The sequence below is a fragment of the Notolepis coatsorum genome (assembly GCF_963971535.1).
Source record: "Notolepis coatsorum genome assembly, chromosome: 19".
NCBI lineage: Eukaryota > Metazoa > Chordata > Actinopteri > Aulopiformes > Paralepididae > Notolepis > Notolepis coatsorum.
In genome coordinates, this window is record NC_140183.1 from 49608175 (window position 1) to 49622108 (window position 13934).

Genomic DNA, 13934 nt, shown 5'->3' on the forward strand with positions numbered 1-13934 from the left:
GGCAGGGGTAAAGTGGGTTTTAGGAGTGAGGTTAAGCAGTAGTCTGACCAGTTTGTTTTGTGATGTTTGTAATCTTGTTTTTAGGGCCTTTGAGGTGCTTTGGTACCATGAGGTGCAAGCATAGTCGTAGTACCCTTGAATGAGTGCTCCTGTTAGAGTCTTCAGGGTATTCTTGTTTACCAGAGAGGAGATCCGGCACAAGAATCTTGTTTGTTGGTTGACTTTTTTGATACCCTGGGGAGGGTGGTAATAGTTATGTGTTCTGACAGTGGCTGTTGCACTTGCTGCTTGGCCCCTGGTATATTTTGTATAGCTATATTTGCTATTTATGTTTGGTCACCCCTTTGTTGAAATTCATCCAATCCAGTTACTCCTTTAAGTTCAAGATTTTTAAGTTTCCAAGTTATGTTTTAATAAACATCTTTGGACCAATGTGTCCCTAAACTTAAACTAATTGGTGTCGTTGCATGATTTTTGTCATTTTGTTATTGTGAAATTGGTATTAAATTGAATTCTGAGTGGCATTAAAAAGTCTTAAAAAGCATTAAATCTGACTGGGCTAAACCTGCAGATACCCTGTTCGGGTCTGCCATGCAGCAAATGACGGCTGCATGCAGCGACAGCCCCATTTTCCCCCACCCGACTCTGCCGGTGCTGTTCGATGGAGGCCACGTCGTCGGGGATCCGCGACCGTCGCCACCACCGCTGCCGCTGCTGGGCCCTCGGCCAAGAAGGCCAGGAGCGAAGAGGATGCCTTCTTGGCTTTTTCTTTCCTCATCCTGAAGAAATATGTTTCTTCTTATAGTGGTATATTTTTACCGTTGTCTGAGGGGGTTGTGTGTGTTCTGTTACATTGGTAAACAATGTTAGTCTACGGCAGTGCTCGTGTGTATAGCTTGTACCGAGGTCTTTTAGACCCTCTCTCAACCTTCTGTGTTTTTTTCTTGAAACATGAAACACGGGTGTCGTGTTCACACATAAGCCTTCGGCCTTGTTTATAAACCCTGTTCCGAGTTGTCGTCTGTGACTAGTGTGCGTTGGGTTAGCTTATCCTGGTAGGATATATACGCTTCTCCATTAGCATGCTGGCTACATAGGTATTGCAGCTAAATGGCTTGTTTTCTATCGTATCCGGGGTGTGGGGTCATGAGGGGGTGAACTGATAAACCCCTCCTTCCCTCTTTTCTGATTGGTCAGGGGGTTGGGCCTTCTATCCTTCAGGTTCCCTGCCGCACTGATTGGTCAGCACGGCACGGGAGAGGGATTCCCCCCGCCATAGAGTACGTCACTGGGCGCGTTTCTATTGGTTGCCGACTTCCGTGAGTTCTTTACAGGCTCCATATGTGGACCTCTGTTGTTGTCAAGTTGGTGTTGCGGTGCATAGGAACTCAAGAGTTCTGCTGCGCTCTGTATATATGTGTCTTGCGCTTTTGGTCACGTGGCTCGATGTTACATAAACGTTTCAATTTATTGCTCACGTGGGAAGTCTCTCTGGTGGTTCCCCATCCCCTCTGTGTTTTTTTCTTGAAACATGAAACACGGGTGTCGTGTTCACACATAAGCCTTCGGCCTTGTTTATAAACCCTGTTCGCAGACGAGTTGTCGTCTGTGACTAGCGTGCGTTGGGTTAGCTTATCCTGGTAGGATATACGCTTCTCCATTAGCATGCTGGCTACATAGGTATTGCCGCTAAATGGCTTGTTTTCTATCGTATCCGGGGTGTGGGGTCATGAGGGGTCACGTGGCTCGATGTTACATAAACGTTTCAATTTATTGCTCACGTGGGAAGTCTCTCTGGGGGTTCCCCATCCCCTCTATTATGGAGCAGGTTGACGGGGTGTTGTTTTCCCTCAGCCGCGTCATATGGGACCCATGTCCGTATTTTTTCTGTACAAATATCTGGGTTCTTGTTAGAATTACCATTGATATGTTTTGGGTCTCGACATGTACATAGTACTGGCCCTGGGTGCTTCTGATAGGAACCACGCATGGGCTTGTGCGCCTTGGTTGCTCATCATTTGAAACAGCGTTTTTTATGGGGCAACTGGGATGGAGTTTGTCTGTTCCGAGCGCCAGTGTACTAGGCTTGTCTCGATGAATTCTCGTTCATCTCTGGGGGATGATAACGGAATATATCAAAGCATTGGTAGAGGGGTCTCACGCCCTTGATGTGGGCCACCGGGCGCGGTGCTTTGTGTTCTGACCATCTGGGTGGCGCCCTCTTGTGATGTTTTGGATCGGGACGCGTACCTACCCCCCTCCTGGGACTGGGGATGGCGCGTTATTAGGGCACAGGACTGGTTCTGGTCGCGCCGGACCAGGTATGTTAACCCGTTGTCCGCCGGGGCGCAGATCTGCTGTTCTGGTACCCTGAGGGACTTGTGCTTTTTCGGGGGGAAAATGCCGGGTCGGCCCGGGCCTTGCAGGGTTTGATGTTATGGAGGTGTTCGTGGTTATGTTACTGCGTGTTATCCCTCACTGTTGCTTGGTCCATATTGTGTTGTACCTTGCGCTGTGCTGAAGGAGCCTGGTCCTTCTCCATTCTTTTTCGCCCCTCTCTTCTCCTGCTTGGCGGGGCTGGGAGGGGGCTGTCGAGGTGGTTCTTGTAGAACCTCTCTGGCATCCCTGTGTACGTCCTGGTCCGCCGGGCCCAAGTCCAAATTTGTTTTCGTTGACCTGTTGGCCTGGGTTAACCCCTTCTTGAAAACTGAAACACTTGTACTGCTGTATAGCCAGTGTATACCCGCAGTTGTGTTTTGGAGTTTTTTCTTGGGGGGTTATAGGAACAACCGCCTCATGTTAGAACCAAGGTGGTGGTTGGTTTCCTGGTGTGTTGGTAGCGGAGTCAACTCTCTGGGTAGGCCGGGCTTGGCCCCGTCTGCTTGTGAGTGTGCCCCCGAACCTTTCATGATGTCTGCCAATCATGTCAGCCTTCTCTGCCTCGGCCCCTCTTGAGGGTCAGGTTTTTTTTGTTTTCAGCAGACCCCTTTGGCGCCTGTCTAGTCCGCAGTGCTCAGGTCGAGTGGCCTGTTGCCTGGATTGAGGGATCGCCCTCTTTTTTACAGGCTAGAGGACCAGCACTGAGCTAATGGTGCCCCTGCTTGGCCTGCTCTCCTCCCCTGCTTGGTCTCCTCTCCTCTGGGGGCATTAAGTGCTACACTGGGGGGCTCAATGGATTTCCTGCTGATTCTTATTTTGGTCTATTTTGAACCTACTTTTTACTGAAGATAGACAGATGGTTGTGAGTCTGGCAGTTATTTATGGTTTGGGGGAAGTTATTTAGAGCTGATGAGGCTTCTAAACGCTATATATCGCTCGGGAGTCTGTTTCAACAAAAGATCAGACTGTGAGTTTTCTCATTGGACAGAAAAGGGTAAACAACATTGTCTCAGTTTTCTTTGCTCACTGTATTGTCGCGTTTGATACAATCAGAGTCAATTATATTGTGTCTCTTCCCAGGGGGACTTTAATAAAGACTTTTGTGTTGACGTAGTCCAAACATAATCACTGGAGCGTCCAATGCCGTCACTCCCCTTAATCTGGACAATGTTGTGTGACCGGCCCCTATAGAGAGTACCTTGAGGTCTGCTGTGCATGGATTTTGACCTCAGGGCCTTGGGATTTGCAGGTTATATCCCTGGTCAATCCCTGATTCATTGTAATCACTAGCTGCTGTTCTCTCATCGACCCGCTTTACACAATGAGCAGCCAATTAGTGAGGCGTGGAGAGCGCTCGGCATCTCACCAGACTGGGACCGCACAACCGCTTTTTACGTTCCCCGTGGAAACAATGCACTCATCTGTTTGGCCCCTTCGAAAAAGCCTGCCTCTGGGGCAGCGTGCTGGGGCCAGAGCAGCGGCTATTGATCCGCGCTGCGTGTGTTATGTGTTAGTATGTTGTGATGATGGGTTGTTACGCCAGTGATCCCGAGGTGATGCGACCCCTGGCCTCCCAGGCTCTGGCCCCCTGTTGAGAAATAACACAGGGCTTATGTTTCTCCCCAGTGGAATGACCTCCGGCATGTGGCTACAGCCACAGTGTGGTGCCATGTTTAAATGTTGTGGATTTTATGGATGTGGGGTTTGATTTTCTTCAGAGGAAATGCTGTTAAAATATTTGTCATTATCTGGTGATCATATCTCTGATAAACTACAGTATCATCCAGGAATACAGAGGGTCTAATCTCCTTATTCCATATCTGAAGGGCAGTGTGCACTTTAAAAATATAATCGCTTACTGTAACAGATTTACGGGTACCATTTTTTGACGTCATTAGATCACTACAATCCCATGACATGCACACACTGTTACTCCTCGACCCTACCACAGAGCCCTGTCGGGTCCCTAATGAGATACTCTTAAGCTGACAGACTTCAGTATCAGAAAAAGTCTTGAAAAATGTCAAAAGAAGCTGAAAAAGATGACATCTGGAAGGTTAGAAGGATGACAGTGATTCATGCCGGCCATGTCCTATTCACCGTGCCTAATAGCCACGCTGTCTGTGCATACCATCTGCCTTTATCTTCCAGTTTATGTGGGGCTGGTAATAAACGTCTGCTTCCCTGGCACGTCTCTCCACGTTCTATCTGTTCTATTGCACCACTATGGCAGAACTACCCTCTTGTCTGTTCAGGAGAGACAGACGAGTTCAAACATTTACAAAATCCCTAATTTATTTTCAAGCCCCCGGAGAGAGCACTGTCAGACCGGCATTATGGAAAGATGGAGTGAGTTTCAAATTAAACCTGAGAGACCTTTGAAATGCATGAGGTTTCTTTACTCCGTGGGAAAATAAAATTATATTTGATCGCCGAAATGTCTGATGTAAGCGCAGGCCGCATCCCGACTTAGACCTTGGCGGTTTCTGTACTTTCATTACTGCTGTGAAGGAATGATTCCCCCTACAAACATAGCGGATTTGCGCTATTGATATCCTTGATGCTAGTTCCCAAAAGCACGGTTTGTGCTTGGTTTTCACATTCTCTGGAAGTGCTCCTGCATAAATTATTGGTATTAATGTCAAGGTGACATTTTTAAACGCAGCTTTTTGAAGCACTGCCAACAGTGTCCACTTGGATTTGATAGCACACCGCAAATAATAGAAAGTAAGTAATCTGAAATACTGTTCTTGACACTTTCCATCAAACTACGAACCTGATGTTTCCCTTTCAATATTTCTTGTGGTAGAAGTTCCTTGCAAGGCACAGACGGCACTAATGCAACGTCCACTGTTTCCTCCGCTCTGATTGTAATGCAATATTACAATGTAGAAAGTCTAGTATGGAACAGACGAACATAATGTGCTTATGTCAAACAAAACATCACCTCCCAGGATGTACCTGTGTGCTCTCTGCTGTCTGAACCTTGACCTCGGTTTAGACGGTTTCAACGTCATACACATTCTAAATGGGCACAAGTTTATTTCCTGATGCAGTGTTTGCTAATATCAGTAGCCAACAGGACATTTGGGTCCAAGCTGTTCCCCTAGCAACCCAATTCCACTGAAACAGTCTTTACCAGATCCACCAGCAGGACTTTTCACATTATTTCCTTTGTCTGCCATGAAGAACACAGTGGCTGTTTTAGTTGGAGAACAGGTTATGTCTCTGTAGAGAAACGTAACCTGCTGGGGGCCTTGTAGCGGACGGGGTAATGGGATGTATGTTGACTTCCTGTCACATGTTTAGATAGATGCTGTGCTGAAGCCACTTCTGGAGCCCAAGGAAACTCATGCCGTATTGATAATAGAAAGCACACCATATTACACCTCAGTCGCTCCTCAGAGAGAGAGAGAGAGAGAGAGAGAGAGATAATGTGTTAAATCCTGCCCTGACAGTCAAGCTTTTAATAGATTTGAGTTGTATGGTTCTCCACTACGTGGAAAAATGCCCATTAAATGTCCAATCCGACAATGGAGTATGGCTCTCAGATCCCCTCAGCAATACCATTATTTATTCCGTTGGATCATGGAAGACAATAAACTGAGCAGTGGTGGGCAGCTAGCTACTGAGAATCAATAATCAAGTAAATACAATTACTCGCATAAAATATTACTCAATTATACATAGAAATTGCCATTTTAGAAACCTACTTGAGTAAAAGTAAAAGGTACTTGGTTATTAACACATTTATTTTGTGTGTCTTTCTACTTTGCTCCCATATTTTCAATTTAGTCCTTATGCCAATTCCCCCCATGTCATTGCACAGTCCTACTGTCGGTCTGGGGAGGGTGTGTAGACTAGCACATGCCTCCTCCGATAACATGTCGAGTCATTAGCCACTTATTTTCACCTGACAGCTAGGAGTTTCACTGGGAGAGCTTGACACTCATGGAGGTTCACGATATCTCCCCCAGATCCCATCCCTGCTGACCACCAGGACTCATACGCTCACCGGCTTCCCATCTGCAGACACTGCCAATATGGCGTCCGTAGGGACTACTGACCAACCCGGAGGTACCGCTGCCAGGAATCTAAGCCGGGTCTTTGTGGTGGTAGGCGAGTGCTTAGACCTCTACACTACCCAGCCGCACCCTACTTTGCATTTTAATATTGTTCCGTGTAAAATTGGCCAGTGTAAAATAATGAACCCCCCCACACTTTGTTAATGAATTAGGGAGCAGCAGAGGTAGGCTAATCAAACTATACAAGATATCAACAACCTCCCACTCTCTCCCTCCCTCTCTTCTTCACTCTTCCCTTCTCTTTTTTTGTCTCGCTCTCTCTCCCAGTGAAGATGAATCTCAGGGCTTGTCGGCCACTGGAAGCTGCCTCCTTGTTGTGGGTTTTGCTCAGCCATTGTTTTCAAAAATACAATAGTGGTTGTTTTTTTCTTTTAGGCGATTCACAGCTTGATGTCTGCAGAGGTGCTTCTCCACATTTCATCAGATCTACTACAGTATATAGTAGCCTCCCCCGAAACTCAAACTCTGAAGTAGGGAAGTCCGATATTATCGGCCGATATTGGCATTCAAATGTGATATTGGAAAATATCAGTATCGTTTTTTTTTTTTTTTTAACATTTCTATAACCTTTATTTACCCAGGCAAGCAAGTAAGAACAAATTCTGATTTTATTTATTGTCAAAAGTATGCATAATGTTGTGTTAATTCCACAACAAGAGATATGTAATGTTAATTACCTGAAATTATTCCGTTTTTTGGGGGGGAAACCCTGCATATATCGGTATCGGTTGATATCGGTATCGGAAATTAAGAGTTGGACAATATCGGTATATCGGTATCGGTGAAAAAGCCAATATCGAGCATCCCTACTCTAAGTGACACGTAGATGACTGGATCCAAAGAATACTCAAGAAAAGAGTAAAAAGTACAGTTTTAAATCAGATTGACAGCTCTTGTGCAATGACTTGATATACAGTATACTAACGTATTCTATGCGTTGGTATGTGACAGCTAAATAAGGAGTTTAGAATGTATTGGGAGGCTCTCAGTGGTTTCTCTATTGCTGTATTGTTTATAATGTTGGTGTATTCAGAGTTACAGTGGGATCTTAAAGTTGCAGAGATACTCTTTTTTATCAGCACGCCATACCCTTTGATAATCTAAGTGCATAACGCATGATCATTATAGGAATGAAAAAGTTCTGGAATGGGGCTTTTGTTTGTTTGAAACATACCCATCCATACTTTTATGCCGGGGTTTTCACTCTTAGGAACAAATAATTGATATTCAGTAGCCCTCTTGTTGTGCCAGCATTCAGGACTGTGTTGCTAATGGTCTGATGTGCAGACAATTTTACATTTGGTTGTTGTGTGTTTGTTTGATCACAACTGGAAGTGTCAGTGAACATTGAGACCCGCTGACATACGTGGCCTTTACCATGTAAAAACAAAAGGGGATGTATAGAGCAATGCTTATTGCATGCTCACAACTCCCAAGAGAAGTGAAAACAAAACAAAAAAACACAAGCATTTGTCTAAAATGTTATTTTTTATGTTGTATGGGTTAGTCATGCATTTATGCATTTATTTGATTAATGTCAACTAGCTTCCTCTCACATTGAGCCATGCTCATTATAACTGCATGGCCGGTACAGGCTTTTCCAGCTCAAATAATTAAATCCTCTTGTTTTCTATTTGTAACTCAACCATCTCTCTCTCTCTCTCTCTCTCTCTCTCTCTCTCTCTCTCTCTCTCTCTCTCTCATACTGCATCAACCATCACTCATTCCTGCTTTGCAAATCACTTTATCCATTCTGTAGAATATCAAGGAGGGATGGAGAGGATCAATTTGAGAACACCTTCATCCATCAAATGCATTCTAATTTATTTATCTCACTTTTCATCTAGCGACATCATTCAAAAGTTTAATTTAACAGAGGATAGCTGCAGGGGGAAGTGTCAATCCCGTTCTTTAGCAGCATGGTTTATGTGTGATAATTGCACGCTTGTCCTTAATCCAGTCCTAATCAATAAGCCATCATTGACATTGCCTGAGGCCCCTCAGGTTTAATTACGTCTGGGTTTGGAGGCAGGCCGTTTTGCCAGCAGGCCCAATGACCGGTGTGTGTGTGTCTGCCCTCTGTTTATGTTGCAGATGATGAAGTTTGCCTGGGACAACTACAAGCGCTATGCCTGGGGCAAGAATGAGCTGCGGCCCTTGACAAGGAACGGACATATTGGCAACATGTTTGGTGAGTGACGGAACGTGTCCGGAGGCTTAAAAAGGTCACACATGCAATGTGCTGTTTCTATAATAACCTTTATGTATAATTCTCAAATGGTTCACACACAGGTCTGCACATAGGGTCATCTTTATCACATGGGAGATATGTTAATGAGCTGACATGACTGTTTTATTTTAAGTGGTGCTGTAAGTGACTCATGGGACACTGATTACATAAATCCACTAATCAATACAAATTGCTCCTAGAACGTAAAGGAACACCAACATTATGGGAAACGCTCTTACCGCCTCTCTCTACGTTCAGTAGAAAGCTATCCAGCTGCAAGCTAGCCTAGCTTAGCACAAATTAATGGAACCACTAGCTCTGGGAGAGGTGTTTTGGCCAACAGCTAGCAAAGGGAACTGCTCCCGCCTACCTCCGGTCAATGGTCTCTAACTACACACCCTCAAGACCCCTACGCTCTGCATCTTCTGGCCGCCTCAGACCTACTCCTATCCAAGCTCCGGGAGGGTCATCAAAGAGAAGTCGCCTATTCTCAGTCCTTGCCCCACAATGGTGGAATGAACTACCCACCCCAGTTAGGACAGCCGAAACACGTCCAATCTTTCGCCGTCGACTAAAGACTCACTTCTTCAACCATTATCTGAATTAAAAAAAAAAAAAAAAAAAAACCTAACTAACCATACTGTCATGCACTTGTCCTAATAAACTAACCTACACTGTAGCACTCAACACTTTGATGAACATTGTTACTCAGCTGATAGAGTTGTGCTCTTCCTGATGGCTTGTCGTACAGAACTTGTAAGTCGCTTTGGATAAAAGCGTCAGCTAAATGACTAAATGTAAATGTAAATGTAGCTGGTCCATGTTTGATTCCATTAATTTGTACTGAGCTAGGCTAGCTTGCAGCCAGATAGACAAAAAGAGGACATTGGTACTGTATCTATCTTCTTGTCTGACTCTGAAAAAAGAAATATTAATAATGTAAAATTATAATTGATCCAAATCTTTGCCTTAACTCATTCAGCGTCAACCACGTAATAATATGTGTTTGCTCGCCAACGCTTGAGCGCCAAATACGTAATAATACGTTTTTAGATCCTTTGATCTTTTTCCTCTGATCCTCGTTCTAAATCATCATCCGGATCATTCTAGGCGTCCCTGGCTCGTTTGTATACATTGGAATTGCAATGCCGATCGAATGTCACCAGGTGGCAGTATCGTCTGTGTCTGAACTGGAATTGCATTGGCGTGGATACACGTTTTCCTTTTTTTTTTTCTTTGGTAAGGGCTCCTCCTCCTGCTTGAACAGAGATTCACATTGATCGCCTCGAAATTCCATTGCCGAAGCCTATTTACCATCGAAACATGTATAGACATATACACTGGTAGGTAGTCGCGATGGCGATGCGATCAGTTGGAATTATTCTTTTTGGAATACCTTCTGTATCTTAAGGTATATTCTATGTCTATTTTACCAAACCTGAAACGTGTTTTTCTAACGATCACAGTTTTGTGTTTTACCAGACATAAAACATGCTCGGCAAACACGATCACAGTTTTGAGTTAAAACGACCCCCCCCCCTTGATGATTTTGTGAAGGTACATATGTACATGTTATATACCTTTGATCTGGGATTTGGGGTTTCAGGGAATCAACCAGAACGATTCAGGCTTATTGCACAGAACACGTTTTATCTCGCGATCTATGGAAAAAGACTGGATTATCTTGAAAATGTGCGATGTTTAGCGTGTAATAAACTACAAACTACAGTGTGTAGAAACAAACTATTTTTTCCATGTTGGACTACAAGTAGTATCTGTCAAATGAGCCACACCATTGTCTCCACAGCTATAATACAGAACACACACACAGGGGCGGCTGAGTGGCGCAGTGGGCAATGCGCTCGCCACTAACGCAGGAGATGCTGGTATCGAGCCCAGCTCTCTGCGTTGCTACCGGCTTGGCCGGCCATCGTACTAACACAATTGGCAGTGTTAGAGGGTGGGAAAGCCGGTGGGTGGGGATTGGACGTTGTGGACAGTGACTCCTACAGGTCGGTTGGTGCGCCTGTACAGCAGAATCAGGAAGTATCGGGGGCAGCGTGAGCCTCCCACGCATTACTCCTCGCCACTGAGAGATCACGCTGTTCAGGTGAAAAGATGCAACAGCTGCCTCCTCGTGTACCGGAGGGGACACGTGATGCAAGGCTTGGTCCTCACTGCAGCCGACCAGTGGGAGGCATAGTCCAGCAACGTTCGAGACAGGGGAGGGGAGAATTGAAGGGATAATTGGCGAGGCGAAATTGGGATGGGAGAAAAATAGAAAAATAAGGAGAAAAAGTGGATCAAAAAAAATAAAGAACACACACAGCTCTGCAAACATCGTGAAACACAGCGGAAATGACCATTTTAAGCTGGCCTTCTAGCGGCAGAGATGGGGACAGTTTATGGCGCTGAAAGTGTTTTCCAGATGTCGCCTCAATTTGAAAACAATTTAAATGATACATACGTCAAAAACTGTTTGAGTCACACAACTTATTTAACAAAAAAATTTAAATAGACAGATGCTACATACATCACAGAGGTAAGGGAAATAATTAAAACACATCAAACAAACAACCAAATAAAATTACATACATGATACATGATACATACATGAAGCAGAACAGTCAAATTACAGTTAAAAGGCTGGTGTGTAATATATAGATAAGGGGAATCAAACTGCAACAGTCAGCTAGGGACTGTTGCAGTTTTTGCTTAAACACATGAAATGACAGAAGTGATGAAAATGGGAAAAAAGGGAAATTTGCTGCAGAAATATTAAAGGAATTCTGGCCAGAGACAGTGCAGACCTTGGGAATAGATAAAGCAATGCGATCACTGGACCTCAGCGGGGCAATGATCTCCTTTCCCTGTCCATCACATGGTTAGGTTCTGAAACTACCAGTGGTGGCGCCGCCTCTAATTGGAGGCTCTTCTAGAAGGGTCCTTGGGTCCCCTGCACTGGAGCATATCCACTCTGCTCCCAGACTGCCGAGGGGACAGGAAATCCCACAGCACAGCCGTTCATAAAAAGCAGCTCAGTTCTTAATGAGGTTTCAGAGGTGTGCTCTCTTCCATACCTGAGCTCCTCCATTACATCTGCAGGGAATCGGGATTATTGAGGAGATAATCTGATAGCTCTCTGAGATATTAATGTCATTGCCAAATTTAACACCTGCCATATGGCAGTCATACTCCTCTGGATCTCTGGCTGGAGAACATGCCTTCCCGAAGGGCTCTCCAAAAAACCAGAGCTGCGTGCCGTATTCCAGTTAAAAGAAGCCATGATTTTTTTCTCATAGAAATTGTCTAATAAACTCAGGCTTGTATCTAAATCCAAATATAGACCTTCATTATGTGACGTTACCACACATAGGGCATTATACATTATACCTATACGCAGGTCTAGTAAATGCGCTGAATATGAAGATACTACTACAATAAAAAAGTAATTTTTCTCTAGAGCCATTCCTGAAAAAACAAGCTCCTTCTTTACAAAGGGAAGGGTAATGGCTTCCTTGTTTAATCATAAACAGCTACATTTGTATTATGTGTAAGTCTAACGTTTCCTACTTGCCCCACATATCTGTCATATCTATTCACTTATGACTTATGGACATTCACTAACACATCATCACACAAGACTGGCAAATTACCTATCTCAAACACTGCCCCTCTTTTCTTGATCCTCCAATCACAACTGCTGCTTCCCTTGCCCCAGGGAAGCAGCAGTTGTGATTGGAGGATCAAGAAAAGCGGGCAGGGTTTGAGATAGGTCAGTTGCCAGTCTTGTGTGATGATGTGTTAGTGGAACCCTGTCCCTGCTTGGGTAAAAACAGATCTCTCCCTTTCCCATAGTTCACTCTGCCCTCTCCAAGACCTTGCTGCCCGCCATCCTATCTTAAACCGGAGCTTACCTCGCTTTACATAATAGAGCGCGCAGCTATCTTCCGGGTTTTCTCTCACCTAAAGCTTTAAACCACTAGTTTTTCCAAATTTGCTCGGTCATATTATGATAACACATCATCACTGTCTATTTTCTAAAGATGTGTTTTAAATTCTTCTTTGTGATTAAGCTCAGATGTTCGTGACCGTGAAATGGTCTCATTCAAAAGAACGATCAATGTTCCAGGAACAAATGCAACCATGCAAAAAGAAAAAGCCCACAAGATGGTTTTATAAATAAAGCTGAAAGGTAATGTTCCATGCTTTATTAACCCCGGTTCAAACAAACACGCTTGGCCCCGGGCGGGCTTCATCAGAAGAATCGGATCTAATAAAGCTGACGTTACCTCTATTTACTTTTTTATAATTATTTTTGGTTCAGCACCAGTTTTTGTCATCATAAGGATATGCGTCCACTGTGCCGTCTCTTCTTAGAACTAAAGAAGAGGAGAACACACTACACAGCAAAGGACAAGCCCTGACTGCTCCTGGAAGCGCCCGGAGCGCTGGATACTAGGGGTGCACCGATATATCGGTCGGGTATCGGTATCGGCCGATAAGTGCCTTGTTGACTGCTATCGGCCTATCGGCCGATAAGCTCAAATGTGCCGATAGCAGTCGCCGATAAATAACCATCAATTTGTGTAGCGTCAAAAGGCAAAAAAAATAAAAGTTCACTGGCGACCTACCTGCACAACGCCCGCCGTCCCCCACACAAACACACAAGCTACTGCATCAGAGTTACTACTTATGATTAACAAGGCATTCGTTTTGTGGCATTAACGTTATATAGTTAGTGTTACACGGACAATAACATCAGCATATTATTATTACCCATAGCAGCAAGGCATTACTCCGAGTCCGTTCATAGCTCAGTTCCATTCCGTTGCTCATTCCGTACCCAACTACCCACTACTAGTTAGTTAGCACCATCCAGGCATCAACGTGAGCTCCCGGTACGGTAGCTAGTTAGTTAGCACCATCCAGGCATCAACGTGAGCTCCCGGTACGGTAGCTAGTTAGTTAGCACCATCCAGGCATCAACGTGAGCTCCCGGTACGGTAGCTAGTTAGTTAGCACCATCCAGGCATCAACGTGAGCTCCCGGTACGGTAGCTAGTTAGTTAGCACCATCCAGGCATCAACGTGAGCTCCCGGAACGGTAGCTAGTTAGTTAGCACCATCCAGGCATCAACGTGAGCTCCCGGTACGGTAGCTAGTTAGTTAATAACGTTATATAGTTAGTGTTACACGTTCAATATAACATCAGCATATTATTTACCCGAACACAGCAAG

At 44.7% G+C, this 13934-nt stretch overlaps 1 protein-coding gene across 1 annotated transcript in view; it reads left to right on the forward strand.

Annotated features, from left to right (window-relative positions):
* LOC311245703 (mannosyl-oligosaccharide 1,2-alpha-mannosidase IA) overlaps nt 1-13934 on the forward strand; it is a 468514-nt gene that overhangs the window by 198372 nt on the left and 256208 nt on the right. Inside the window, exon 2 of the mRNA XM_084335645.1 lies at nt 8559-8655. Coding sequence (XP_084191771.1) covers nt 8559-8655 — 97 coding nt within the window. The remainder of the gene's footprint in view (nt 1-8558; nt 8656-13934) is intronic.